Source organism: Oncorhynchus masou, chromosome 30, assembly GCF_036934945.1.
Source record: "Oncorhynchus masou masou isolate Uvic2021 chromosome 30, UVic_Omas_1.1, whole genome shotgun sequence".
In the NCBI taxonomy this organism is placed as follows: Eukaryota; Metazoa; Chordata; class Actinopteri; order Salmoniformes; family Salmonidae; genus Oncorhynchus; species Oncorhynchus masou.
The window spans coordinates 14,807,847-14,834,235 of NC_088241.1; the positions used below are offsets into that span (position 1 = coordinate 14,807,847).

General features: G+C 45.1%; 4 protein-coding genes and 1 long non-coding RNA gene across 7 annotated transcripts in view; 3 read left to right on the plus strand and 2 right to left on the minus strand.

The window, feature by feature from the left end:
• LOC135522118 (zinc-binding protein A33-like) overlaps positions 1–446 on the minus strand; it is a 5,956-nt gene extending 5,510 nt beyond the window's left edge. The window contains exon 1 of the mRNA XM_064948099.1: positions 1–446. This exon is cut by the window's left edge and continues 168 nt beyond it. Coding sequence (XP_064804171.1) covers positions 1–12 — 12 coding nt within the window. The 5' untranslated portion in view covers positions 13–446.
• A 3,129-nt stretch (positions 447–3,575) lies between these two features.
• ino80e (INO80 complex subunit E) lies at positions 3,576–6,411 on the plus strand. 3 transcript variants are annotated; one of them, XM_064948101.1, is made up of 8 exons: positions 3,576–3,678; positions 3,912–4,024; positions 4,143–4,213; positions 4,401–4,453; positions 4,623–4,692; positions 4,812–4,929; positions 5,270–5,368; positions 5,802–6,411. In XM_064948101.1, exons 2-8 carry the CDS (start codon positions 3,944–3,946, stop codon positions 6,006–6,008), a joined length of 699 nt encoding a protein of 232 aa, XP_064804173.1. In that variant the 5' UTR covers positions 3,576–3,678; positions 3,912–3,943; the 3' UTR covers positions 6,009–6,411. The 3 variants fall into 3 exon arrangements, with proteins under 3 accessions (XP_064804173.1, XP_064804175.1, XP_064804174.1); XM_064948102.1 differs by having other exon boundaries at positions 3,598–3,678; positions 3,915–4,024; XM_064948103.1 differs by lacking the exon at positions 5,270–5,368.
• An 889-nt stretch (positions 6,412–7,300) lies between these two features.
• LOC135522119 (endonuclease domain-containing 1 protein-like) lies at positions 7,301–12,067 on the plus strand. The gene is made up of 3 exons (XM_064948100.1): positions 7,301–7,930; positions 8,536–9,309; positions 11,077–12,067. Exons 1-3 carry the CDS (start codon positions 7,610–7,612, stop codon positions 11,626–11,628), a joined length of 1,647 nt encoding a protein of 548 aa, XP_064804172.1. The 5' UTR covers positions 7,301–7,609; the 3' UTR covers positions 11,629–12,067.
• A 216-nt stretch (positions 12,068–12,283) lies between these two features.
• LOC135522122 (valine--tRNA ligase-like) lies at positions 12,284–26,352 on the plus strand. Its single transcript, XM_064948104.1, has 30 exons — positions 12,284–12,383; positions 13,412–13,761; positions 13,997–14,140; positions 14,863–15,061; positions 15,914–16,041; positions 16,225–16,300; positions 16,448–16,548; positions 16,666–16,793; positions 17,117–17,281; positions 17,408–17,489; positions 17,674–17,793; positions 17,887–17,995; positions 18,160–18,248; positions 18,414–18,504; positions 18,656–18,780; positions 20,202–20,305; positions 20,455–20,613; positions 20,973–21,063; positions 21,198–21,303; positions 21,396–21,466; positions 21,621–21,746; positions 21,877–21,981; positions 23,660–23,807; positions 23,921–24,048; positions 24,248–24,403; positions 24,536–24,760; positions 24,862–24,973; positions 25,095–25,270; positions 25,447–25,596; positions 25,731–26,352. Exons 2-30 carry the CDS (start codon positions 13,414–13,416, stop codon positions 25,797–25,799), a joined length of 3,831 nt encoding a protein of 1,276 aa, XP_064804176.1. The 5' UTR covers positions 12,284–12,383; positions 13,412–13,413; the 3' UTR covers positions 25,800–26,352.
• Positions 19,630–20,210, minus strand: LOC135522124 (uncharacterized). Its single transcript, XR_010452648.1, has 2 exons — positions 19,761–20,210; positions 19,630–19,696 (listed from the first exon to the last, which is right to left on the minus strand). It is a non-coding gene; the product is annotated as an uncharacterized LOC135522124 (long non-coding RNA).
• Positions 26,353–26,389: the final 37 nt, after the last annotated feature.

Here is a 26,389-nt window from a genome sequence, read left to right on the forward strand (position 1 = left end):
ATTGAAGGACATGGAAAGAGAAAATTATAAATTAGAGAGAGATAGACAGAGAGATAGAGATAGACAGAGAAGTACAGAGAGAGAGAGACCGATAGACAGAGAGAGACACACAGAGAGAGACAGATAGACAGAGAGAGACACAGACAGAGAGAGACAGAGAGAGACAGATAGACAGAGAGCAGATATGGAGAGAGAAACCAATAGGAAGAGATACCCTCTCTGAGGTCATCAAAACAATTAGCATGAAGAGAGAATGAGTGTCATACATACATCCAACCAGTCAGATGGAGATTTATCTAGAAACAATTAAACAGACAAGGGTCACCATCAAATACCATCCGACAGCAGCCTTCTCCCTCTCTCTCCAAACGCAGCTTGGCTGAAGACTAGGGTCCATTAACACTGAGGAGAAACAGAGGGAGGGAGGGAGGCAGGGAGGGAGGCAGGGAGGGAGGCAGGGGGAGGGAGGGAGGCAGGGAGGGAGGCAGGGAGGCAGGGAGGGAGGCAGGGAGGCAGGGAGGGAGGGAGGGAGGCAGGGAGGCAGGGAGGGAGGGAGGGAGGCAGGGAGGGAGGGAGGGAGGCAGGGAGGGAGGCAGGGAGGCAGGGAGGGAGGGAGGGAGGGAGCCGCAGCTGCTGGCCAGGATGGACCGGCAGGCAGGCATGCAGCAGCGATTTATGGCATTGCACGGTGGAGAAGATTCTATTTCTGTCTGCTGTTCTGGAAACAAAAGAGGGAATCGGTCAGGGGATAGAATCAGGCAGTGGGTCGGGATGTAGGGGGATATCTGTTTTTCATAGGGAGGGGTTTGCCTGGAAGGGATAGGAGAGAGAGGCTGTGTATTTATTTTGGTAGGCCTATGTTGGTTTTGTACTAACGTAACTAGGGCGTATGGAGAGGGCAGTATGACAACTGTAAACAATAAAATGCTGGTGTATCCGGGGGGTTAGATAAAATGTCCATCCTGTAGGGACTATAAAGTATATCTTAATGGCCACAAGGAGTAATAATGATTTGTTATTTGATGAGCTGGTCTTCAAAATAAATTTTTCTCAATGTCGTTTTTTTATGCTGGTGTAAACTGAACATAAATATTGGTAGATGTCGGGCAAACTGAGGTCAGTTTCCATCTGTTCTTCCTTCTCTTCCTGACATAAAGATTATGACTATTTCGCAACAAAGCATCCTTCACTCAAGCTGCCAAACATACCCTCGTATAACTGACTATCCAACCGATCCTTTACTTCAGCAATGTCATTTATAAAATAGCCTCCACCACTCCACTCAGCAAATTGGATGCAGTCTATCACAGTGCCATCTGTTTTGTCACCAATGCCCTACCCACCACTGTGACCTGTATGCTCTCATTGGCTGGCCCTCGCTTCATATTCGTCGCCAAACCCACTGGCTCCAGGTCATCTAGAAGTTTGCTAGGTAAAGCACCGCCTTATCTCAGCTCACTGGTCACCATAGCAGCACCCACCCGCGTGCTCCAGCAGGTTTATTTCACTGGTCACCCCCAAAGCCTATTCCTCATTTGGCCGCCTTTCCTTCCAGCTCTCTGCTGCCAATGACTGGAACGAATAGCAAAAAATCACTGAAGCTGGAGACTCATATCTCCCTCACTAACTTTAAGCATCAGCTGTCAGAGTAGCTCACTGATCACTGCATCTGTACATAGCCCCTCTGTAAATAGCCCATCCAACTACCTCATCCCATAATTGTTATTTATTTATTTGCTCCTTTGCACCCCAGTATCTCTACTTGCACATTCATCTTCTGCACATCTATCACTCCAGTGTTTAATTGCTAAATTGTAATTACTTCGCCACTATGGCCTATTTATTGCCTTACCTCCCTAATCTTACCTCATTTGCACACACTGTATATAGATTTTTCTATTGTGTTATTGACTGCATGTTTGTTTATTCCATGTGTAACTCTGTGTTGTTGTTTGTGTCACACTGCTTTGCTTTATCTTGGCCAGGTCTCAGTTGTAAATGAGAACTTGTTCTCAACTGACCTACCTGGTTAAATAAAGGTGAAATTAAACATTTAAAAAATAGTGGGGGAGCACTGGTATTAAAGCAAGCAGTCAGCATTTTCTCTCACAATAGTCTCCCCCTCAGAGACAAACACACATACTGCCCCCCCCCCACACACACACACACACTTTCTCCTTGCCTCCCTCTCTCCCTCTACCTCTCTCCCATTCTAATACACACACATGCACCCATGCTCCCATGCACACACACACAGCCTGGCTGGTTGGCTGTGGGTGTGTGTGCAGAGGTAGCATTACTCATCTCTGGAATGTTCCTCATCTATAATTCATTGTCCTGGGTCCTGACGATGTGACTGCTGTGTGCTCTGCTGAAGTGAGCAAGCTGCACCTTCAGCACCATAAACCAAACCACTGTAGTCTACTCCAGTACTGTGGGTGGACAGAATACAGAACACTAGCACAATGCATTATTATCAATATTACTCACATACAGAGGTGCACACACTGAACATGATTCACTTGTTGTAATAGGCAACAGAACAATTCACTATAGGAAATGCGGCTGCTTTTGTATCCCATATATTTCTGTATTCAAGGTCATCTTGTTTGAGCCATAATCATTGGTTGATTTAGCCTATTGTTCACACTCCATAAAATAGCCTCGATCCCTCGTTTATGTATTTCATTTATGTGACCGCTGCAGGGGGTAGATTATTTTCCTTCATTCTGGCTCTATGTCTGGCCCCGCCCAATGTTTCAAAAGTCACTTTCAGGAGCTTGAAAATGACAACCAACTAGTGGTGAGGTGAGGATTTAATGGGTGCCACTGTAGGGTTAGTTGGTAGAGTTTCTTCCCCTTTCCCCGTCCTTTCTCTTCCCTTTTACATCACAAAGTGTAATGAATTCACACTCCAGTAGGCGGAAATACAAGGGTTGAAAAGAGAAATACATGAATAGGGAGGTTGTGACAAATTGTCAAAGACTCCAGCCACACTAGTCATAGACTGTTCTCTCTGCTACCGCACGGCAAGCGGTACTGGAGCGCCAAGTCTAGGTCCAAGAGGCTTCTAAACAGATTCTACCCACAACCCATAAGACTCCTGAACATCTAGTCAAATGGCTACCCAGACTATTTGCAGTGCCCCCCCCCCTTTACACCACTTATACTCTCCGTTGTCATCTATGCATAAGTCACTTTAATAACTCTACCTACATGTACATATTACCTCAAATAACTGGTGCCCCTGCACATTGACTCTGTATTGGTACCCCCCTGTATATAGTCTCGCAATTGTTATTTTACTGCTCCTCTTTAATTACTTGTTACTCTTATTTCTTATTCGTATTTTTTTTAAACTGCATTGTTGGTTAGGGGCTCGTAAGTAAGCATTTCACTGTAAAGTCTACACCTGTTGTATTCAGCGCATGTGACTAGTACAATTTGATTTGACCAGACTCACAATCCAGTACAGTAGGTGGCAGTGTATGCACGTTTCAGTTGGTAGATATCCGCCAATACAAATTTAAAGAAGAAGAAGAATGGCACGCACACGCACACAATGGCCTCACATGCCAGTACAGTAGGTGGCGGTATACGCGAAATGACAACCAAATCCTAAAGAAAAAGAACAGACGTAAACAAAGAGCACGTCGCACATATTCATTCAAACGAGAGGTATGAATGATTTTTCATTAATTAATTCAAGCTATTTAACTTCATAATCACATGGTTTCGTCTCCTTATTATCCCACTTTCAAGCGTTTTCCATTGCTTGTCTTCTGCTTCCAGCTAAAAGCTTAAAAAAACAACGATAATGCACTGGAAAGGCTAGCAGTGAGCTAGCCAACAAGCTGCTGTTAGCTATAGTTAACATAACCCCGACACTAACGATTACCCTACCTGTATAGCAGGTCCACTGACGGTTCAACCAGCGTCAGAAATGAACGGTCAAGCCGATATGGAGGTGGACTACAAGCAGAAATACAAAAATCTCAAACGCAAATTGAAATTCCTGGTTTATGTGAGTCTTAATTTTTCATCCAATTGTCAATGACGTGTTATTATTATAACACCTATTAGCCAAGGAACTGTAATTTACAGAGTTGAACTGTTGTATTTCGCTACTTGTCTCCGTCTAGGAGCAGGAGTGTTTTCAGGAAGAGCTCAGAAGATCCCAGAGGAAGCTGCTAAAAGTGTCCCGAGATAAAAGGTGGTTGGGTGAATCTACAAAGTTTGTTTAGTTTGGACAGATTGGGTGTATTCTTTTGTCACACTGTAGCAAAACCTTTTACTGTGATGTGCTACTAATAAATGCACCCCTGTTGAATGTGTACACATACTGTACAAGCATGTTCAAAGTTAAAACTGGTCGTTCCTTGGCTTCTCTTATCTTGCAGTTTTCTGTTGGACCGATTGTTACAATACGAGAGGGTGGACGAGGACTCCTCAGGTAGGTCTAAAGCACCAAGTCTGAATGTTTCATTCTCCACAATATCTGTTTTTATCCATAGCTCACCCAATACTGATCATACAGTTACCTGCCTTGCTGTAGAGTATTTTCAGTATGGATCATGTCAGTATGCTGATGTACAGTGTCTAATTGTCATGCTGTGTTTCAGATTCTGATGCCACAGCCTCTTCTGAGAACAGTGAAGGAGAGGGCACCAGGGAGAGAGACGGAGGAAAGAAGTGAGGATGTGGCATGCCAGCAACACAGACTATATTTCAAATTGCACTCTTTCCATCTTTGCCATTCTCTCTCACTGTCTCACTATTTATTCAACTGTCCCTCTTTTGAACTCTCTTAGGAGAAGGAGTAGCCCTGGCGTAGGCCTTCCCTCGTCCTCATCCTCCCATCTCTCTCTCCTCTCTCGTTCTGGAGTGAACCCTCTCCAGTCGTCCGGCAGTACCCCCTACCTCAACACAGTGAGTTATAATCGCCTTCCCCTCACTGAATCTATACAATCAATAACTAGAACATCATTGATTGTTGCCATTATTGTTTTCTCATTACTGAAGATAATCACTGTTTTGATTTGGGGCATTATTAATATTGTTTTATTATATGTTTTCCGTTTCTTTTGTTGTCTCTCATGTTTTATTTTTTGGGGCTGTATTTGTACCTACAATGTGTGTGTATGTTTGTTTTGGAAATTGTCACGGTGTGTGTGTTTTCTGTTCGTATATGCGTTTGCATGTTTGTTTATTTGTTTGTATGCGTGTGTTAAATTGACACATGGGGACTGTGTGTGTGTGTGGCGGGCAGTTGCCCTTCCCACCAGAGTATTTGGCTCCACCAGCTGAGAGAATGAAGAAAGAGAGAAAGACAAAGGCGCCCAAACACAAGAAAGAGACATCGGGGAAGGTGAGAGGGGAGGAGATCACAGATGAGGGAACAGACATGTGGCACGTAGGATATTGAGTTAGGGTCTAGAAGAGGGTGTTTCTACAGTATAACTGCACTACATATAGCAGGTTAGGTGCAGGCCTACAGTAGGCTATAGGAAGGTCCATAACATTGGGACATCATCAATGAAGTCATGTACTGCCATAATATCCTGGACTCTTTTCATTTTCAATTCCTGACCATTCATTTAAAGGGTTATTCTTCCTCAGTAGAGTAACTACATCCCAGATGGAACCCTATTCCAACCCCATAGAGCTCTGGTCAAAAGTAGTGCACTATAAAGGAAATGGGGTGCCATTTGGGATGCTTTCCAAGTCATCTACTTCTCTCTCTTTTCTCCATTGCATCTCTCATTCCATCTACCTTATTCCTTTTACCTCCTTCCCATTAGGTGGTGGCCCCTCTAGCAGCCAACTACCCAGCGGGCCCGACTGCCCCTCCCACATCCAGCGCCTCGTTCAACTGGGTGCCCAGGCAGATGCTGAGTGGAGATGCCGCGGAGGAGGAGGGAGAGAGCGACGGAGACTCAGACAGAGGAGACGATGACAGGGGGGAAGGAGAAGAGGCTGACCTTGTCATCGATATCCCCAACGAGTGAACTGTGTGTGTGTGTGTGTGTGTAAAGGATTGTTAGAGTGTGTAAAAGCACAATGTGAGTGTGTGTGGATTCAACCCCTCCCACTGTCAAATATTTAACCAAGCTCCCCCCATTGGACCTTCAGGTTACTGCAACAATATCTCTCTCTAAACAATGTGACCTGTCATAATAATGTCACTAATTGACTCCTTTAATGTCATTTTACTGCCTTCTACTGTTATACAAGTCATGGAAGAACTGGTATTGACGGCATGGACAGCGACAGGACTGCATACATGTAGCACCTACCTTTTTATGGGAAACTGTCAAATAATACATTTTCTGTTGGAGATAATGGAGACGTTGTGTTTTCTACCAATGACTTTTCAAAATTAAATTGCATTAAAGTGGTAACATTTCAGATGACTGTTGTTGTTGAAAGCCTAATGGACTGGTAGTATAGTGTATAGTATGTGCTGCACAGACATGCAGTACTGTGCCTTTACTCAAAACAACTGTTTCTATTGGCTGTGCCTGGAGACAAAAGCCTTTCATGCTGCATTCATAACCAAGTGGGAAGGTGGTATTTACCACTTACGACTGGGAAAAATCAACTTAAATGCCCCCATTAAACACGTAATAACTAGTAGGAAACTCGTATATCATCCCTGGGCTCTGACTTCTCGCACATGCTGACAAAGGTCACAGGTGAAGAGCTTAATTATTATGCTCTCGTCTTTCATCTCGTGTCATCTCACAGAGGTTGCGATGGATCGGATTGGATGACTCCCTCTGAATTTGAGAGTGGATACATTTCCCAAATTCCCTCAGCTTTACCAAACCAAGTGGCGACTGAAACACAAAATCCCAAATAATTTTGTCTTTATAGCAGAGAAAATGTAATTCAGTCAATAAGATCTATTTTGGAACCTTGGTGGTGGATAGATCTACTGTCTAATATTCAACACTAGTCCACTGCTGTAAGATATTCTGCTGCGGTTTCACTGTGCACCCTAATAGTGCATGCTTAAGCACTCGGCTACATACACAGAGGAGTCAGCACTTTCTGAGTGGTGTGTGTTGTAACAGAGAAAATGAACCATTAAGCTGTCCCTCAGACAGCCAAACCTTGTGGAAATATTGTTTGAGAATGCAGACTTACAGGTAATAGGAACCTGTTACTAGGTGTGGGTCTGGTGTGTGTGTGTGTCTAACAGTAAAGTGAGGTTAAGGTGTAACCAAAATGAGCTATGAAAGGAACGAAGGAGGGAGGGAAAGCCAGGTAGCAGTGTAGCTAGAGGGAGAATGTGGGAGGGAGGGAGGAATAGTGAGCTTGTCAGTGAGGGAGGGAGAAGCAGAGTGTAAGCAAGACTGTGCCCAGACACAGACGGCACAGCACACACAGTCCAAGGAGAAAGACATGGGTGGAGACGCTGATGGGGTGGAAGAGAAAAAAGAAGGGAGAGATTGAGAAAGGGATAAAAGAACGACATACCAGAGATTCCCTGGCTGTCAACACTAGCTACCGGCCATTATCCTCCCATCTGCGTAGATACAGCACAAACCTCTGGATTATTTACCAGCCTCTCTCTCTGTGAGTGTGTGGGTTTGCTGAGCTCACCATGCTGCTGTTGCGGTGGTGTCCTGCTGGTGTCAGTGTCAGTACTGCAGGATGGATCTTGCTGGGGTTGACTCTGACTCTGGAGCTGTCTCTACCAGTCACGGCACTATCAGAACCAGATCCAGGCTTCTCCCTCTGCAGACAGAGCTTCTACAGACAGACCCCCCCTCTGGGCGGGGGGGCCCTCCTGACCCCCATCTGTCACAGGCTGCCAGGGGGACAGTTGTTTGCCACGCTCTACCACCCGACCTGTGACGCAGCTGTTTACTCTGCCTTTCATCTCAGACAAGGATGGGGGGAGAGAGGAGGAAAGGAGGAGGGGGTAAGGGAGGATTATTTTATTTCTATTGTGTGGAAACAGTGGAATCATTGTCATGCATGGACTGCGTAAGCACTACCTTGTACCTTTAGTGTACATTCTCAACACAATCACCCAAGTTACAGCGGACATGATCAAACCAACTGTATACCACACTTTTCCTCCAGTTGTTTTACAAGAATGGTTTTGCGATATGAAACTTGTTCAAGTGAAACTAAACTCTTGTCCTGTAGAGGCAGTCAACTTACTCTTGATATCAACATTCCATGTAAACCTGGCCTTGTTGTAACAAGTCAGAGTGAACAGAAAGATGAATGTGAACAACAGTTTGATATTTGACTCAGATGTCTGTCAGTAGACAAGCTCCCTAACGCTCACAAAACGAGAATGGTCTGCATGGCATATTATTTCTGCCATGACACCTGAGTAAAAGACGTCCTCGTCAATCCTACTCTATTTACAAACTGCATTGATACTAAATGTACTGTAATGTACAGTAGGCTTTACCCAAATAAAGGCCAAGCATTCATTTATCATGAAGTTAATACTAATTGCAATCGTGATTCAATATGTGGACTTTGACTCATGATTCCAAACCTATCTCCTAGACAGAGAAGGAGGAAGAGGATGTCAGACGGGAGGAGAAAGAGGACGAAGGGTCCCAGAGTCCCCCCCTGGTGATGACCCCAGCCCTGCTCCGAGGGGATGTGGCGGGGGGTAAACCCCAAGCTCACTCTGACTCTCCCCTTCACCAGTGGGACTCCCTGGTCACAGAGCTGATCAAGAGCAGCGTCCTGCCCCAGTGTGGCTCCACAGGGGGCCAGCTCTATGTCCTGACAGGGGCCACAGGGCTCAGGCTGGGGCCCGGGATGGAGGAGGGTGGGGATGAGGGGTGTGAGGCTGGGGTGCAGTGGTCTGCTGTGTGCTGTGCTGGTCCAGAGGGACAGAGTGGGTTCAGTGTGGGGGTCGTGAGAGAGACAGGGGGAGGGGAGAGGGTGATGAGTGTTAAGGAGCTGGAACACATGATTGGAGTGACAGATCTATTTTCAGAGGGTTGCGGGGAAGCAGATGGGGACACGGAGGGAGACATAGTGATACTGCTCAGTGATGCGATGGTCGGAGTTATAGAAAAGCAGAGAGCAGTCGCAAGGCCAGACGCCATTGAGGAAACACTAGATGAGACTACTGATCGAAGCCTAGAGGCACTACCTGCTGACACAGAACCTCTCATCCCTCCCTCAGAGGACAACGAGACACTGGCCTCTGAGTCGGACACAGAGTCGTCCAGCAACCCTCTGGTGTATATCATCACCTCCTCTGTCTCCCTGCTCATGGCCCCTCTACGCCCTGTAGTCTCCACCCTCATTGGGATCCCTGGACAGGTGATTACTGATGGAATACAATACTGTGATGGTTCCATATCCTATATACGGTGCCTTGCGAAAGTATTCGGCCCCCTTGAACTTTGCGTCCTTTTGACACATTTCAGGCTTCAAACATAACGATATAAAACTGTATTTTTTGTGAAGAATCAACAACAAGTGGGACACAATCATGAAGTGGAATGACATTTATTGAATATTTCAAACTTTTGTAACAATTCAAAAACTGAAAAATTGGGCGTGCAAAATTATTCAGCCCCCTTAAGTTAATACTTTGTAGCGTAACCTTTTGCTGCGATTACAGCTGTAAGTCGCTTGGGGTATGTCTCTATCAGTTTTGCACATCGAGAGACTGACATTTTTTCCCATTCCTCCTTGCAAAACAGCTCGAGCTCAGTGAGGTTGGATGGAGAGCATTTGTGAACAGCAGTTTTCAGTTCTTTCCACAGATTCTCGATTGGATTCAGGTCTGGACTTTGACTTGGCCATTCTAACACCTGGATATGTTTATTTTTGAACCATTCCATTGTAGATTTTGCTTTATGTTTTGGATCATTGTCTTGTTGGAAGACAAATCTCCGTCCCAGTCTCAGGTCTTTTGCAGACTCCATCAGGTTTTCTTCCAGAATGGTCCTGTATTTGGCTCCATCCATCTTCCCATCAAGTTTAACCATCTTCCCTGTCCCTGCTGAAGAAAAGCAGGCCCAAACCATGATGCTGCCACCACCATGTTTGACAGTGGGTATGGTGGGTTCAGGGTGATGAGCTGTGTTGCTTTTACGCCAAACATAATGTTTTGCATTGTTGCCAAAAAGTTCAATTTTGGTTTCATCTGACCAGAGCACCTTCTTCCACATGTTTGGTGTGTCTCCCAGGTGGCGTGTGGCAAACTTTAAACAACACTTTTTATGGATATCTTTAAGAAATGGCTTTCTTCTTGCCACTCTTCCATAAAGGCCAGATTTGTGCAATATACGACTGATTGTTGTTCTATGGACAGAGTCTCCCACCTCAGCTGTAGATCTCTGCAGTTCATCCAGAGTGATCATGGGCCTCTTGGCTGCATCTCTGATCAGTCTTCTCCTTGTATGAGCTGAAAGTTTTGAGGGACGGCCAGGTCTTGGTAGATATGCAGTGGTCTGATACTCCTTCCATTTCAATATTATCGCTTGCACAGTGCTCCTTGGGATGTTTAAAGCTTGGGAAATATTTTTGTATCCAAATCCGGCTTTAAACTTCTTCACAACAGTATCTCGGACCTGCCTGGTGTGTTCCTTGTTCTTCATGATGCTCTCTGCGCTTTTAAAGGACCTCTGAGACTATCACAGTGCAGGTGCATTTATACGGAGACTTGATTACACACAGGTGGATTGTATTTATCATCATTAGTCATTTAGGTCAACATTAGATAATTCAGAGATCCTCACTGAACTTCTGGAGAGAGTTTGCTGCACTGAAAGTAAAGGGGCTGAATAATTTTGCACGCCCACTTTTTCAGTTTTTGAATTGTTAAAAAAGTTTGAAATATCCAATAAATGTCATTCCACTTCATGATTGTGTCCCACTTGTTGTTGATTCTTCACAAAAAAATACCGTTTTATATCTTTATGTTTGAAGCCTGAAATGTGGCAAAAGGTCGCAAAGTTCAATGGGGCCGAATACTTTCGCAAGGCACTGTATATCCTTTTATGTTTCTGATCACAAAAATATGTTTCTGTTATAACAGACAATATCTTGTAACAGAACATATCTCCACTCCTCGTCTAGGTGGCCTTTGTCCTGCAGGAGGACCTGGGGGTCCTGTCTGCCCTGCCAGGTGACATCCTCTCTGTGTTCTACAACATGGCGTCTGACCTGGTGTCTGGAGTCGGCTCAGTCACAGGCCTGATACTTGGTGTGGGGGAGATGTGCTTCTCCACTCTGTACTGCATTACAGCCCCTCTTGTTGGCTCCCTGTTCACCAGCTGCCAGGATGGGGTCACAGGGGTGGGCACCCTGGCCTGGGATGGGGTGGGCATATTCAGGGGGATTGCGGACAGTGCCTGGTGGGTGTCCAGGGTGGTCGGGGACCAGGTGTGGGAGCAGGGTGGTGGGTATGTGGGGTCGGTGGTGTCTGAGATGGGAGGGCAGGTGAAGGCAGTGGGTGGGGGAATGGGGAAGCTGGCGTTGAGGTGTGGGAATGGGGTGGGGAACGTAGTGAGTTTGGCAGGAGGGCTGGTAGTAGGGAGTGCAGAAACGGTTGTGGAGAATGTGATGGAGGTCTTTGGGCAGGACCAGAACTGTGGATGGTTTGGGTCTACAGAGAATGTTCATCAATAACATTGCAGATTTTTTGCAAACCTTGAAAATTGTATATCGTGTTCTTACAAAGTATGTAAATATGCACCAGATAGCAAGAGAGAATTGATGGGTACACCGCAATGCCAATATCTCAAGCTAAGCTGTCTAACATAAACGCATAGTTAGGCACACAACACATTTTCATATTTTTTTGCTCCCTAAAGTAGACGACTTCTACTTCTATTACTTCTTAGTTGTAAAGAAGCAGGATCCCAAAAGACTAATGCTGAGATTAATGGTATATGTGTCAGAATGTGAAGCATGGTAGCCCCATGGCCATTTGATCAATTACAATATGGTATTATTTTGGGGAAACATGTTTTTACTGTGTGAGTTCATATGGTAATGGATGTTAGAATTTATGTTACTTTATGAACTATATGCTTGCTTGATTAAAATGGATAATTTATTGATCACATCCACTCAGACTAGTGCAATTTATTTATTTGTGATTCATTCATTTGACTATCAATATATTTTTCCTTGAAGCTGGATCGTTTTAATTTGCACATTCATAACACTGCAATAATTGATGTGAGTAAGAGTCTGGACATATGTCATGGTCAATTTGAAAAAGGCATTCTTACAGGCCGCCTTGATGTGGCGGAAATGAATCTGTCCAAAGGTCCTTCGAACCAAACATGTGCGCAACATTGCATCAGACTGCCGACTACTGTAAGACGCTGCTTATCCGGAACTCATGAGTTGACGTCCCTTTTCTTCTTCATTCAACGGTATGGATAACTTTTTCAAGTGCCATTTATTTTAAAATGATGTATTATATCAAAAGTTTGTGTACATAATTCATGGTGTAAGGCATGTGAAATGGAACTCTCAAATTCATAGATGGAGCAATGGATTTTTAAAATGTAACTAGGCAAGTCAGTTAGGAACAAATTATTTTTGACAATGACGGCCTACCGGGGAACAGTGCCTTGTTCAGAACGATAGATTTTTACATTGTCAGCTTAGGGATTCGATCCTGCAACCTTTCAGTGACTGGCCCAACGCTCTAACCAGTAGGCTACCGGCGGCTCCCGATGCAAGGACCGACCGTTCATGATATCAACCTGATAGTTTAAACTCTTTATTTGAGACGATAGTGTTTTACACTTAGCTAACAGTACTTTGTTTACAAACATTGGAGTAAAACAAGTTTATATGTTGGGTTATGATGGTGTACGACCATTGAACGAAGCTCATGAGGCATTTAGCTATGTTAGATTTTTCAAGAATGAATGGGTATATATATTTTTTATTTACAATGGATATAGCAACTACATATTGTCCCTTTTTTAAGTTACAGCTTGCCAAAGCTGATGATTAGCTAGCCGATTAAACTCATCATGGAGTGGAGTTTAGTCCGCTAATGGTTAGCATGTCTTTCCAGTTTGTCAGGTTTGTTGCACTAGAAAATAGCCCATGAATCGTTGCATAGCTATCTGTGCACGTCTCTGTTTGTGGAGTTGTCTCTGTTTACTTCCCAGATTTGTTGCTAACTTTAGCGTTTGTTACTTAAGAGATGTCACCTTAGTGTAGCATAATTTGAGTTAGCATAAACAAACATGCCCAAAACAGTAACGGTACTGTTATGTAGCTAACCTGCTAGCAAGCTAGTTTTAGCTGAGATTGGATGACTTGTGAAGTGGTTTGCATCCAAATACATATCTGTACTATTTAATGACACTATGGAAGCGTTATATTTTGACAGTCATTATATTGTCTGACACACCAATCTCAGTCATTCTCCCCCCTCTCCTAGGGATGGCTTCGCTCTACGTCTCCCCCCACCCTGACGACTTCAGGAGCCTCATGGCTTTGGTCGCTGCAGAGTTCTGCCCCTCTCGGCTCTGCACACTCATAGAAGACCCTCCTGCCTCCCTGGCCCTGTGCTCTCGCCCCAGCCTGGTGCTGGGCTCTGGGGGAGGTGAGGTGCTCTCTGGGGCCAGTGCTGTTGCATGGTACCTAGCCTCTCAGGGGAAGAGGATAGGGTCGAATGCTAAACAGGAGAGCCAGGTGTGGCAGTGGCTCAGCTTTGCAGACAATGAGCTGACTCCTGTGTCCTGTGCTGTGGTTTTCCCACTACTGGGGGTGTTGGGAGTGGATAAGAAGGTGAGGGAAAGGGTCTCACTACTGGAAGAAACCCATGCAGTCACAAACACACAAATAGGAGTATAATGGTGAATATTTGCTTAATTTCAAATGAATTGGACTATGGGAGTGATTGAACAATGACAAAGCAAGGGGAGGGAACACTAATCTGGAATATAACATACCCCAAGACAAATTCCTGTGTTAACATTGTTGATTACCAATCATTTTTTCTGATTCTGATGAGTCCATGCAGCTTCAGCAGAGTTCTCATGCTGAGATGATGCGCGTGCTAAACGTTCTAGATAAGAACCTGGAGCCTCGAACATTCCTGGTGGGAGACAGCCTCACTCTGGCTGACATCGCTGTGGCAACCGCAGCACTCCTGCCCTTCAAATACGTGAGCCAAGTCTTTATATTAACATTTACCTTTTATCTTATTTGTGTATCTTCTTCCTTATTCTTTAAAGTTAGGAAGAAGTGAAAGTATTTGTCTTCTGTTAACAGACTGTCTGGTAAGTGAGTGCTGGGGTGTATTCATTCGGGAGGGGCAGCAGGTAGCCTAGTGGTTAGAGTGTTGTGCCAGTAACTGAAAGGTTGCTGGATCAAATCCCCGAGCTGACAAGGTAAAAGTCTGTCGTTCTGTCCCTGAACAGGACAGGGCACTGTTCCCCGGTAGGCCGTCCGTCATTGAAAATAAGAATTTGTTCTTAACTGACTTGCCTAGTTAAATAAATAAACCCATTGCAACAGAACCTGTTTACTGTTTAAGAACTAAATGGAGCAAGCAGAACAAAACAGGGGGCCTACCTGCATTTGTCCTATAAAAACTATTGTTTTCGTTGTATAAAACGTTTTCCATTTGGAGTAAACATTTTTTTGTGCAAAACGTTTAGCAACAGAATCGGCATAATGAATACACCGCAGTTGTACTGTAAAGCTGGTGTCACACGAAGCAATCCGTATGCAATTTCTGTTGCAGATTGCAAGTGACATAATCTCAAGCAGCATTGCTGATACACAAAGCAACTCGACTGAAATTGCATGCAACATCCAATGTAAGATCTTCCTGTTTCACATTGTTTGAACTCCAATAACATTCTTCTTATTATGTCATACTAGGCCTTGGAGCCGTCCAACAGGAAAGCCCTGACGAACGTGACCAGGTGGTTTCTGACCTGTGTCAACCAGCCTCAGTTTGTCAAGGTCCTGGGACAGATCTCTCTTTGTGAGAAGATGGTGCCCGTCACACCCAAACCCAGCGTTGCTCCTGTTCCTGCTGCTAACGCTAATCCAACTGCTGATGCCAACGCTACCAATGGTAAGAGGCTTAGGCCATGTTTTGACTGTGAGTAACTCGTCTGGTAGTATGTGTTAAAGATGCACTAAGATGCACTATGCAGAAATTGTTCCCTCATTTCCTGGTGGCTAAAATTCTAATAGTGCGCCGAATTTCAGTTTATACAACATAACAAGCAAATATAGTGTAGAGAATCACTGTACCATCTAAACCACTGTGAAATATATGTTTTCCATAACCAAAAATATTGTATTTTCAGCTTTTTGAATCTGGTGTACAAAACCGAAAATTAAAGACACGAAAACTAAACTTGATAACGGGAAGCATAGAAATATTGAAAGTAGAACAGATCTGCTGCTTCTTAGACATGTTTTCAATGAGAATGGCAGATCTATAACACACATTTCTGTGTAAATTTGGTTGGGTCGCCCAAAAAGTTACGTTGCAGCTTTAAAAATTTGCAAACAATATGGAATCAATAAAATGACAAGTACCTTCAATTTGATTGTATATTGCAAGCAATAAAACAATTATAATAATTGTGAGTTGACTCGTATATCTGCAAAGTTGCTTGAGATGATGACATTTGCAAACTGCAAATGCAACAGAAATTCTGCTCAAGTTTCTGTGTGTGAGATCGAAGCTTTAGATTGAAGAATAACTTTATTATCCTGAAGACCAACGGTGTCTTCTTGTCTAGCTGAATGGCAAATCCGTTTCAGTTTTCACTACATTTGGCATCTTATCAGTTAGTTACATCGGAGGAATATTTTCTGGATACATAGCATCATGAGTTGACTCCTTGTGTGTGTGTGTGTGTCAGCTTGAGTTTGTTTGAGTGTGTATGTTATTCTCAAAGTGTGTTTCTCTCAGGCAAACCAAAGACAGAAGCTCAGCTGAAGAAGGAGGCTAAAAACAGAGAGAAGTTAGAGAAGTTCCAAAAAAAGAAGGAGATGGAGGAGAAGAAAAAGCAAGAAAAGAAACTGGCACCTCTGACAGAGGTATGAAGATGGACAGGTGGCTGGTTTCATTTCTCATTTTCCTTGTTGCAAAGACCATTGCTGTGTGGATCAACTTGAACCCAACAAGATGATGATCCTTAAAGTATACTCCCTTTACAGTTTTTAAAGTCTAGATAAGGTCATTCAGTAGGTGTCTTCAGTCTCGTTCTGGTCTCTCTCCAGAAAAAGGCCAAACCAGAGAAGAAGGACCTGGGAGTGATCTCATACGACGTCCCCACCCCTCCTGGAGAGAAAAAAGGTGCTTTATTAACCATAGAATTAGGAATTTGAATAATTGAATAGGATCTCTGTTATTAACCATGTATAATCCACCACTCTCTCTCTTTTATACTTTGTGTGTGTGTGTGTGTGGTGTGAATTAAACTCCTATCTCTCCCTGTGTCAGATGTCCTGAGCCCCCTGCCAGACTCGTACAGTCCTCTGTACGTGGAGGCAGCCTGGTACTCCTGGTGGGAGAAGCAGGGATACTTCAAACCTGAGTACGGGGTGAGACTGTCACTCTCTATGTATTTAATAGTTTATGCTTGTTTATGAAATGTGACATTTAACCAGCCCATGGTTGAGGTCATAATCAAGCTATTATGATGATCTTATATTCTTCAGCGGAAGAGTATCAGTGAGCCTAACCCCCGTGGAGTGTTCATGATGTGTATCCCTCCGCCCAATGTGACGGGATCTCTTCACTTAGGCCATGCCCTAACCAACGCCATCCAGGACTGTCTGACCAGATGGTAATGGGATTCTCTATCTGATTACACCAATCTGCTCTCTCCCTTTCTAGCAGTTTATTTTCACATCCTTTCACCAATCTCACTCTCTATTATTTTTCTTCTTTCTACAAACCTCTCACACTTTCTCTCTCATTCTCTCTCGAGCTGTCTCTGTCTCGCTGTCTTGCTTTCTCTCTTGCTGTCATGACTCTACGTGTCCCACTTTTCTCTTCACCTCTCAACATTCATGTCTTGTCCCATTCTCATTATTCTGTAGTGCTGTAATCTAGTTCTGTCCTTATCGCAGTATGATGGTGCATTTCCTGTTTCCTCCCTCTCCCCAGGCACCGTATGCGTGGCGAGACGACCCTGTGGAACCCAGGCTGTGACCACGCGGGCATCGCCACCCAGGTGGTGGTGGAGAAAAAACTGATGAGGGAGAGGGGCTTGAGCCGTCACGACCTGGGGAGAGACCAGTTCATCCAAGAGGTCTGGAAGTGGAAGAACGAGTGAGTGGTGGGAGAGGAAGGACAGAGGGTTTCAAAAGAAAGAACAACAATAGAAGAGAAAGTAAGAGCTAGAGTTCCTCTCTTTCCTCCCTCACCCTCTTTCTTCCTCCCTGCACTGTGTTGTAGGAAGGGAGACCGTATCTACCACCAGCTGAAGAAGCTGGGTTCCTCTCTGGACTGGGACAGAGCCTGCTTCACCATGGACCCTGTGAGTTTACTATCATTTACATTACCTTACACTTTACGTTACATTACCTGTCACCTCTTACTGTGTTATCATGGACAACTCATGAGAGCTTTATTAGTCTAATACATAAAGTACTATGTCTGGACTGAGCCTTTACTGACGTTGTAATGTTCCCAACACTAAACTATTGTGACTCCCTCTCTAGAAACTGTCCTATGCAGTCCAGGAGGCGTTCATTCGTCTGCATGAGGACGGCGTGATCTACAGGAGCAAGAGGCTGGTCAACTGGTCATGCACCCTCAACTCTGCCATCTCGGATATAGAGGTATTATTCTGTTGTGAAATGTTTAAACCGTTTTTGAAATGTCCATTCTGTTGCATACTATAATGAACGCTCCCATGATGCTGTGTTGTCCAGGTGGATAAGAAGGAGCTGACTGGCAGGACTCTGCTGCCCGTGCCTGGCTACAAGGACAAGGTGGAGTTTGGAGTACTGGTCTCCTTCTCCTACAAGATAGAGGGATCAGGTAAGACATGGGGAGAGTAATTTTGGGCTGGGGAGGTACAGGGACATGGCTTTAACTTGAGTGTTTCTTTCAATTATGTTAATTGATCTCTCCCTTCCATTTTTTTCTCCCTACCTCTATTTCTGTCTTCTCTTATTAAATGTCTCCCACTGTCTCACTGTTAGATGAGGAGGTGATTGTGGCGACCACTCGTATAGAGACCATGCTGGGAGATTCTGCTGTGGCTGTCCACCCTGCTGACCCCAGATACCAGGTCTCTACAACCCACACACACACCCCTCCAACCTTCCAATACAGACATTCTTTGGGAAAATCCATGAAAGATGATACTTTCTTGATATTTTACATGTTGTTTTGATGAATGTTTTTGGCATTCTAATTGAGAACTAACACGCTTTGGTTTACCTGTGTCTTTCAGCACCTTAAAGGGAAGATGGTGCTTCATCCCTTCTGTGACAGGAAGATGCCCATCGTGTTTGATGAGTTCGTGGACGTCAACTTTGGAACAGGTACTGACCATGCTGTGTGGCCATGTAGTGTGGCCTGCTGTGTGGCCTGTAGTAATCTGGTGGTCGAAGGAATAGCAGGATACTGTTAGTTTGGATGGTTGAGCTGTACGAAACCTTCTCTCCCTCTCCCCCTTCTTTCTCTCTCCACCAGGTGCTGTGAAGATCACCCCAGCCCATGACCATAATGATTATGAGGTTGGAAACAGACACAACCTGGCCTTCATCAACATCCTGGATGAGAATGGCCTGCTCATCAACGTGCCAGCTCCATTCCTGGTACAGTACACTCCCACTTCTTCTTCACCTGGTACAGTACACTCCCACTTCTTCTTCACCTGGTACAGTACACTCGCACTACGTCTTCACCTGGTACAGTACACTCCCACTTCTTCTTCACCTGGTACAGTACACTCCCACTTCTTCTTCACCTGGTACAGTACACTCCCACTTCTTCTTCACCTGGTACAGTACACTCCCACTTCTTCTTCACCTGGTACAGTACACTCCCACTTCTTCTTCACCTGGTACAGTACACTCCCACTTCTTCTTCACCTGGTACAGTACACTCCCACTACTTCTTCACCTGGTACAGTACACTCTCACTTCTTCTTCACTTGGTACAGTACACTCCCACTACTTCTTCACCTGGTACAGTACACTCTCACTTCTTCTTCACTTGGTACAGTACACTCTCACTTCTTCTTCACTTGGTACAGTACACTCCCACTACTTCTTCACCTGGTACAGTACACTCTTACTACTTCTTCACCTGGTACAGTACACTCGCACTACGTCTTCACCTGGTACAGTACACTCCCACTACTTCTTCACCTGGTACAGTACACGTCTTCACCCACTACCCACTTCACCTGGTACAGTACACTCCCACTCACCGGTACAGTACACTCTTCACCTGGTACAGTACACTCTTACTACTTCTTCACCTGGTACAGTACACTCGCACTACGTCTTCACCTGGTACAGTACACTCCCACTACTTCTTCACCTGGTACAGTACACTCCCACTACGTCTTCACCTGGTACAGTACACTCCCACTACGTCTTCACCTGGTACAGTACACTCTTACTACTTCTTCACCTGGTACAGTACACTCCCACTACGTCTTCACCTGGTACAGTACACTCCCACTTCTTCTTCACCTGGTACAGTACACTCCCACTTCTTCTTCACCTGGTACAGTACACTCGCACTACGTCTTCACCTGGTACAGTACACTCGCACTACGTCTTTTCACCTGGTACAGTACACTCCCACTTCTTCTTCACCTGGTACAGTACACTCCCACTACTTCTTCACCTGGTACAGTACACTCCCACTACGTCTTCACCTGGTACAGTACACTCCCACTACGTCTTCACCTGGTACAGTACACTCCCACTACTTCTTCACCTGGTACAGTACACTCCCACTACGTCTTCACCTGGTACAGTACACTCCCACTTCTTCTTCACCTGGTACAGTACACTCCCACTTCTTCTTCACCTGGTACAGTACACTCCCACTTCTTCTTCACCTGGTACAGTACACTCCCACTTCTTCTTCACCTGGATCTTGTCTTCATGCTGTCTTTGTGGTGTGGTCACTCTTCTTCCTTTGCCGCCTTGTTGTTCTGTGTGGTATCTGTTTGTTAACTTCCTCTCTGTTTTTCTCTGCCTACCTCCTCTCTCTTTCTCAGGGTATGAAACGTTTCGAAGCGAGGAAGGCTGTGCTGCAGGCTCTGAAGGACAGAGGCCATTTCAAGGAGACCAAAGATAACCCCATGGTGGTGCCTGTCTGCAGGTGCGTTACGATCAGTCCACATTACGAGCACATAAGGACATGTTTTTCTCCAGCTTCGCGTGCATCAGTGGGCGAAATGTGGTCACATCTGTGTGAACATGTTAGTGAGAAAATTCTGGATTGGATGTGAGTGTGTTTCTCCTCCCCAGTCGTTCTAAGGACATAGTGGAGCCCCTGCTGAAGCCTCAGTGGTATGTGGACTGTGCTGACATGGGCAAGCAGGCAGCTGACTCGGTCCGGGAGGGAAGACTCAAAATCATCCCAGACCACCACCATAAGACCTGGTTCAACTGGTTGGACAACATCAGGTAGGTCACCTCCATCTCCTTTCTGGTTCTGTTTTCCTCTTCCTTCTATACCTCTCTTTTGTCATCAGTCTTTCTCTTTCCTCGCTGTCCTTCCCGTTCTACTCTTTAATGTGCTCCATCTCTCTACGCATTAGGTGACACGCCACAATATCTCCATTATAGAAATCAAGTGTATTACAGATCCTAGTTAGATCCCTAGTTAAAAACAGGGAGCACCTCTACTCCAGCACCAACCCCCTTTTCTTCTTTAGTGTTTCATCTGTCACCAGTTGTGCTCAGGTTTCCTCACCCCTCTTCAATCCTTCTTTCCTCACATATTCACTTGAACTCATCCCTCATTCGTTGTTCCTCCCTCCCAGGGACTGGTGTATCTCTCGTCAGCTGTGGTGGGGTCACAGGATCCCAGCCTACTTTGTCACCGTGACTGACCCTTCAGTCACACCAGGAGAGGTGATATCCGTTTCTCTCTATCTCGCTCTCTGATTTTCTCTGTCATTTAAGTCACACCTGTTCAAACAACCCATGTCCCATCTCTCTGGCTTCCTTCTCCCGTCTTCTTCCTCCCTCCCGTCTTCTTCCTCCAGGACATGGATGGTCATTACTGGGTGAGTGGGAGGACAGAGGAGGCGGCCAGAGATAAAGCTGCCAAGCGCTTCAACGTCTCCACTGACAAGGTCACCCTCCGACAGGGTAAGATCGTCTCTCAAATGATGATCATTTACAGTGGAATGGAGTATTTTGCCCATTACCCAGTGATTTTTTGTTCACTTTCTGTGTTACAGATGAGGATGTCCTGGATACATGGTTCTCCTCTGGTATTTTCCCCTTCTCCATCTTCGGCTGGCCCAATGAGGTGAGGCTGTAGGTGTGTGTATTAAAGTTGTTAACATATGCTTTCCATAGTTCCTGAGAGATATATTGATGATATTGAATGTGTGGGTAAGGTGTGTCGAGAGCTGAGTGTGATACCCTCTGTGTGTAATACATGTTTTCCTCTCTCTGTCCAGACCCAGGACCTGAATGTGTTCTATCCAGGCACCCTGCTGGAGACGGGTCATGACATCCTGTTCTTCTGGGTGGCCCGCATGGTGATGATGGGCCTCAAACTCACTGGCAAGCTGCCCTTCAAAGAGGTGAGGCTCATTTGGAAGTAATCACCTGCTGCCTCTGACCAGTGTAGCATGTCATTGATTACAGTGGGGACAGCCTGTATAGTAATGGTAATGGCTGTGTAGTAATGGTAATGGCTGTGTTTGATACTAGGTGTACCTCCATGCGGTGGTGAGGGACGCCCACGGGAGGAAGATGAGCAAATCTCTGGGGAACGTTATCGACCCCCTGGACGTCATCACAGGCATCTCTCTGGAGGTAACACACCGTGCTCCCATAGGGGGTGTTGTACTGCCTGCTTATTAAGCAGCTATTCCAGGCTCTATTGAGGCCATTTATCTGTCTCTCCTCGTGTTGCTCCCTCAAACTGAGCTGAGTCGGGTTCGGAGGTATCCACATTTTCTTGCCGTCATACCGTTTCTGTACCATACAAGGGTATACAGTATTACCGGAAATGCACACAATGGGCACAAAACAATTTAGGCAACAGGGATCTTGATCCAGGAGGGGATTGAATGTAACCAATAAGCTGTAACCAAGACACTTGATCTTGCCACAGCTAGCACGTTAGTGAACCAAATGCATAGCTGGAGCCCTGAGCTGGATATCATTTATTTGACACATCTTAGGTTTCTTATAGTTATACTTAACCTATAGTTAAAAGCAGTGACGAAGCACACGCCCCCCAGCTGAAATACCCCAGTATACAGAATAAACGGTATATCACCCAAGTCTAGAGCTGAGTCAGCCCTCTAGAGCAGTGGCCACCAAGGTCACTTTCGTAGTCAAAAAGCAAGCCGATATCTACCGCTATTATTTAATCATTTCTTTCAACAGAAAACCCCCAAACATTTTACCTAAAAAACAATTGTGTAGGAATGAGGTTTGTGCAGTAGGCCTAATACATTATCATATATATGCCTGGCCTGCCAGTTCTTCTTCTTGGACCATATTAGATACAAAAACTCTCACTTTGATAACAAAATAGATCAGTTTGTGTAGTACTTGCAAGGCAGAACTGAGCATAATTTGAGTTAATTTGCAAATAATTCACTTGTTTTTTTTTACTGGACTGGTACCTGTATCAATCTGATGGTCTTGGTGCTTTCAAGACAACTGAAGAAGAGGTCAAATCATGATGTCAGTGATCTAGAAACTATTTTTCCCAGTCTCAGGGGAGGGAGAGCAGCAGAGGATCCACTCTCTGCCCTATTCCTCGATATAAAAATAGACATGATGAGCTGCTAATGATAATACAAATGCAGGGCTATCGAGACACTTGTGCTGTAATGAATTAGTAGCCGAGTGGAAGTAGGGAGAAGCACGTTTTTATGTTTTGTAATAGTGTTGAATAAAAATGGCGTTGACAGTACTGAACAAAAACTTCAACATGAACTAACTCATAAAAACAGCAGTCCTTTGCTGTTTTGTGACAGTCTCTCTGTGGTCATGGTTTTAAGTGATCAAATCTCATGTAGGTTAGGACCAAACTTTGCTGTAGCTGGGGTCGTGGAAGCTGTCGGCATGGTGATTTGAGCTATCCGATTGGATTGCCGGGTAGGCACGCTCCCGGTCTGAAATGAAATAGATCAAAATGGGAGTACTTTGCCTACCCGGTGCGCAGTGCTTCTGAATCAAGTGCACCTACTGCCAACAGCGCAACACCCTTTATTTTGTTTTTTTTAAGGAGCGCAAGCCTTTATCTTTTCTACAGACATGTTTGGTGATCGACCGGCTGGTGACCACTGCTATACAGGGCTCTTGCAGTACATACTCTTACTATATCAGGTGGATTGAGGAACCAACAGTGTCTCTTGCTGCTTTGAATCAGTGTCATGCATTTATGATGTCATGTAGCTGTTGAACTGCGGTTCAGTGCCAAGAACGAAGCACCAGGACATAGATAGATGTCTCTGCTGACCCTTCGTGTGTGCAGGGTCTGTATGCCCAGCTGCAGGACAGTAATCTGGACCCAGTAGAGGTAGAGAAGGCCAAGCAGGGACAGAAGTCGGACTACCCCACTGGTATCCCAGAGTGTGGCACAGATGCCCTCCGCTTCGCCCTGTGTGCCTACACCAGCCAAGGTACACCACTCACTCCTGCCACTGGTGATGTGGCCGTGTCATGTTATGGCTGGCATGCCATGTACACACCAACACAACCCTTTCTTTTTCCTCTCTCCCCCTAACTCGCTCAGGTAGGGACATTAACATGGATGTGAATCGTATCCTTGGTTACCGTCACTTCTGTAACAAGCTGTGGAATGCTGTGAAGTTTGCCATGAGGACGCTGGGAGACAACTTTGTTCCTTCAGAGAAAGCCCAGGTGACATCTCTACTACAGTATCTTTATCTAGGCCTATTCATTGTGTGTGTGTGTACTGCAGTGTCATGCCTGTGTAAATGAAGGGAAATAAAGTTGCTTCAAGAAAATGCTCTTAATTTGTTATAGTGAAAACAGGTCTTTGTATGATATGGTATTTCGGTTTATATCTCTGTAAAATGTCCAATTATCCTCCTGTCAGCTGTGTGGAGAGGAGAGCGTGTCAGACCGGTGGATTCTGTCCCGTCTGTGTTCTGCTGTGGGTCTGTGTAATGCAGGGTTCCAGGCCTACGACTTCCCAGCTATCACCACCGCCATCTACAACTTCTGGCTCTACGAGCTCTGTGACGTCTATCTGGTGAGAGTCTGTTTGGCTTGTCTCTGTCTGCCTCTGAGTGGTGGTGTGTGTGGGATTAATATATTACCACTCCTTAACTTCCTGCTCCCAACCTCCATCCTCGTCCCTTCTCGACCTCCCTCACCCCTCTAGGAGAGTGTGAAGCCAGTGTTCTCCAGGGCGGAGGAGGACAGTGGGTCTCAGAGCCAGGCTGAAGTCTGCAGACAGACTTTGTTCACCTGCCTGGAGACCGGCCTGCTCCTCCTAGCTCCCATCATGCCCTTCGTGGGCGAGGAGCTCTACCAGAGGTTGCCACGGCGACGATCCCAGGATGGCCACCCTAGTATCCATGTCACGCCCTACCCTGAGACTGAGGAGGTGAACTTTATATTGATACACTGAGTACACTGTTTAATAAACCAAAGGGCATGAGTTTTGTTGACTGTAATTTGTGGTGGTTGTCTGGCCGTCGTCTCTAGTTCTGCTGGCACAGTGAGGATGTGGACCGTCAGATGGAGTTTGTGATGACCGTAGTCCGGACCATCCGTTCACTCAGGGCCGACTACAACCTGACCAAGACACGTGCCGATTGTGAGTTCATACATGACCACAAGCACTGTACTATATTTACTACTTAGTTATAGCAAGGGTGTATGATTTAGTCACTAGAACACTTCTCAGTGTTGTTTTCCATATTATACCCCCTCCCCAGGCTACCTCCAGTGTATAGACAGTGAGACGATGTCTCTGGTGGAGCAGTACAGTCTGCAGATCCAGACCCTGTCTCTTTCCCAGACCATCCAGCCCGTCTCAGCCACCGGGGCCGTCCCAGAGGGCTGTGCTGTGGCCATTGCCTCCGACAGGTGCACCGTCCACCTCATGCTCAAGGTAAGAGGTCCATTTTACGGGTTTCAACCACACATTATTCTGTGTTGTGATTGGCTGACAGTGTATACGAGTCATCTGATGACTGTGCCAAACCAGACATCTTTATTCCCTAGTGAAATTGTTACTGTTTTTACAACTGCGTTTCCTTTTCTCCTCATTGTTAATCTCTCTCCCAGGGTCTGATAGACTTGGAGAAGGAGGTGGCCAAGTTGACTGTGAAGAAGGGAGAGCTGGAGAAACAGATGGATAAACTGAGAGAAAAGATGGAGAAGAGTGACTACAAGGAGAAGGTGCCTGTTAAAGTACAGGATCTGGATGCTGAGAAGGTAAGGAGGATGTTATTACTCAGGCATTCCCACAGTAAAAACGTTTTGCTTGTGGCTCTGCTTGTGAAGTGAGATTATCAGCCACTTCTGAAGTGTGTGGTGACCTGTGATCCTGTTCTCTAACCCTCTTCCAGCTGCGTCAGAGCCAGACGGAGCTGGAGAAAGCAACGGAAGCCATAGACAACTTCAAGAGAATGGTGTAATCGCTCCTCTCTGTCCCCTTTTACAACATGATTCTTATCATAGTGAGCTCCAAAAGTATTACAATGACAGAGGTTAAAGTGCAGACTTAAATTTAATTTGAGGGTATTTTCAGCCATATTGGGTGAACATTTCTACATAAATGTGGATGCAATTACAAATTTAGATGCACAAATATCATTCATATACCCAAGACATGGGGGAGTTGTGCCTGGAACTGTCGATTATCTGCAATCATGGTAACATCCATATTAATATAGAAATTTTCAGAAACATTCTATTCACAATAAGTGACTCCAATGAAGCAATGAATTTGCTATTCATTTCTAATTGGCCACAAAATGTTCTGAAACAACCAGCAAATCCTATGTACAAACATTTCACCCGATCTGAATGTAAATACCCTGAAGTTAAAGCTGTCAGTCCACAGAGCCAAAACAATCTCACTGTCCCAATACATTTAGCTCACTGTATTTCACCCTCCTGTTATTGTCTCATGTCAGTACCATGCCACTTTCCATAAAGGATACTCTGGAGTAAAGACCTTATATTAGACAGGCTGGGATCTGTTCTTTCTTTGAAATTATTAGGT

Coding starts and splice junctions, on each gene's coding strand:
- ino80e (XM_064948101.1), top strand. CDS start 3,944: ATGAACGGTCAAGCCGATATGGAGGTGGACTACAAGCAGAAATACAAA. Junction 4,214..4,400: donor AAAGTGTCCCGAGATAAAAG/GTGGTTGGGTGA, acceptor CTTATCTTGCAG/TTTTCTGTTGGACCGATTGT. Junction 4,693..4,811: donor GAGAGAGACGGAGGAAAGAA/GTGAGGATGTGG, acceptor GAACTCTCTTAG/GAGAAGGAGTAGCCCTGGCG.
- LOC135522119 (XM_064948100.1), top strand. CDS start 7,610: ATGCTGCTGTTGCGGTGGTGTCCTGCTGGTGTCAGTGTCAGTACTGCA. Junction 7,931..8,535: donor GAGGAGGAAAGGAGGAGGGG/GTAAGGGAGGAT, acceptor CCTATCTCCTAG/ACAGAGAAGGAGGAAGAGGA. Junction 9,310..11,076: donor TCATTGGGATCCCTGGACAG/GTGATTACTGAT, acceptor CTCCTCGTCTAG/GTGGCCTTTGTCCTGCAGGA.
- LOC135522122 (XM_064948104.1), top strand. CDS start 13,414: ATGGCTTCGCTCTACGTCTCCCCCCACCCTGACGACTTCAGGAGCCTC. Junction 21,467..21,620: donor TCTTCGGCTGGCCCAATGAG/GTGAGGCTGTAG, acceptor CTCTCTGTCCAG/ACCCAGGACCTGAATGTGTT. Junction 24,974..25,094: donor GACCAAGACACGTGCCGATT/GTGAGTTCATAC, acceptor CCCCCTCCCCAG/GCTACCTCCAGTGTATAGAC.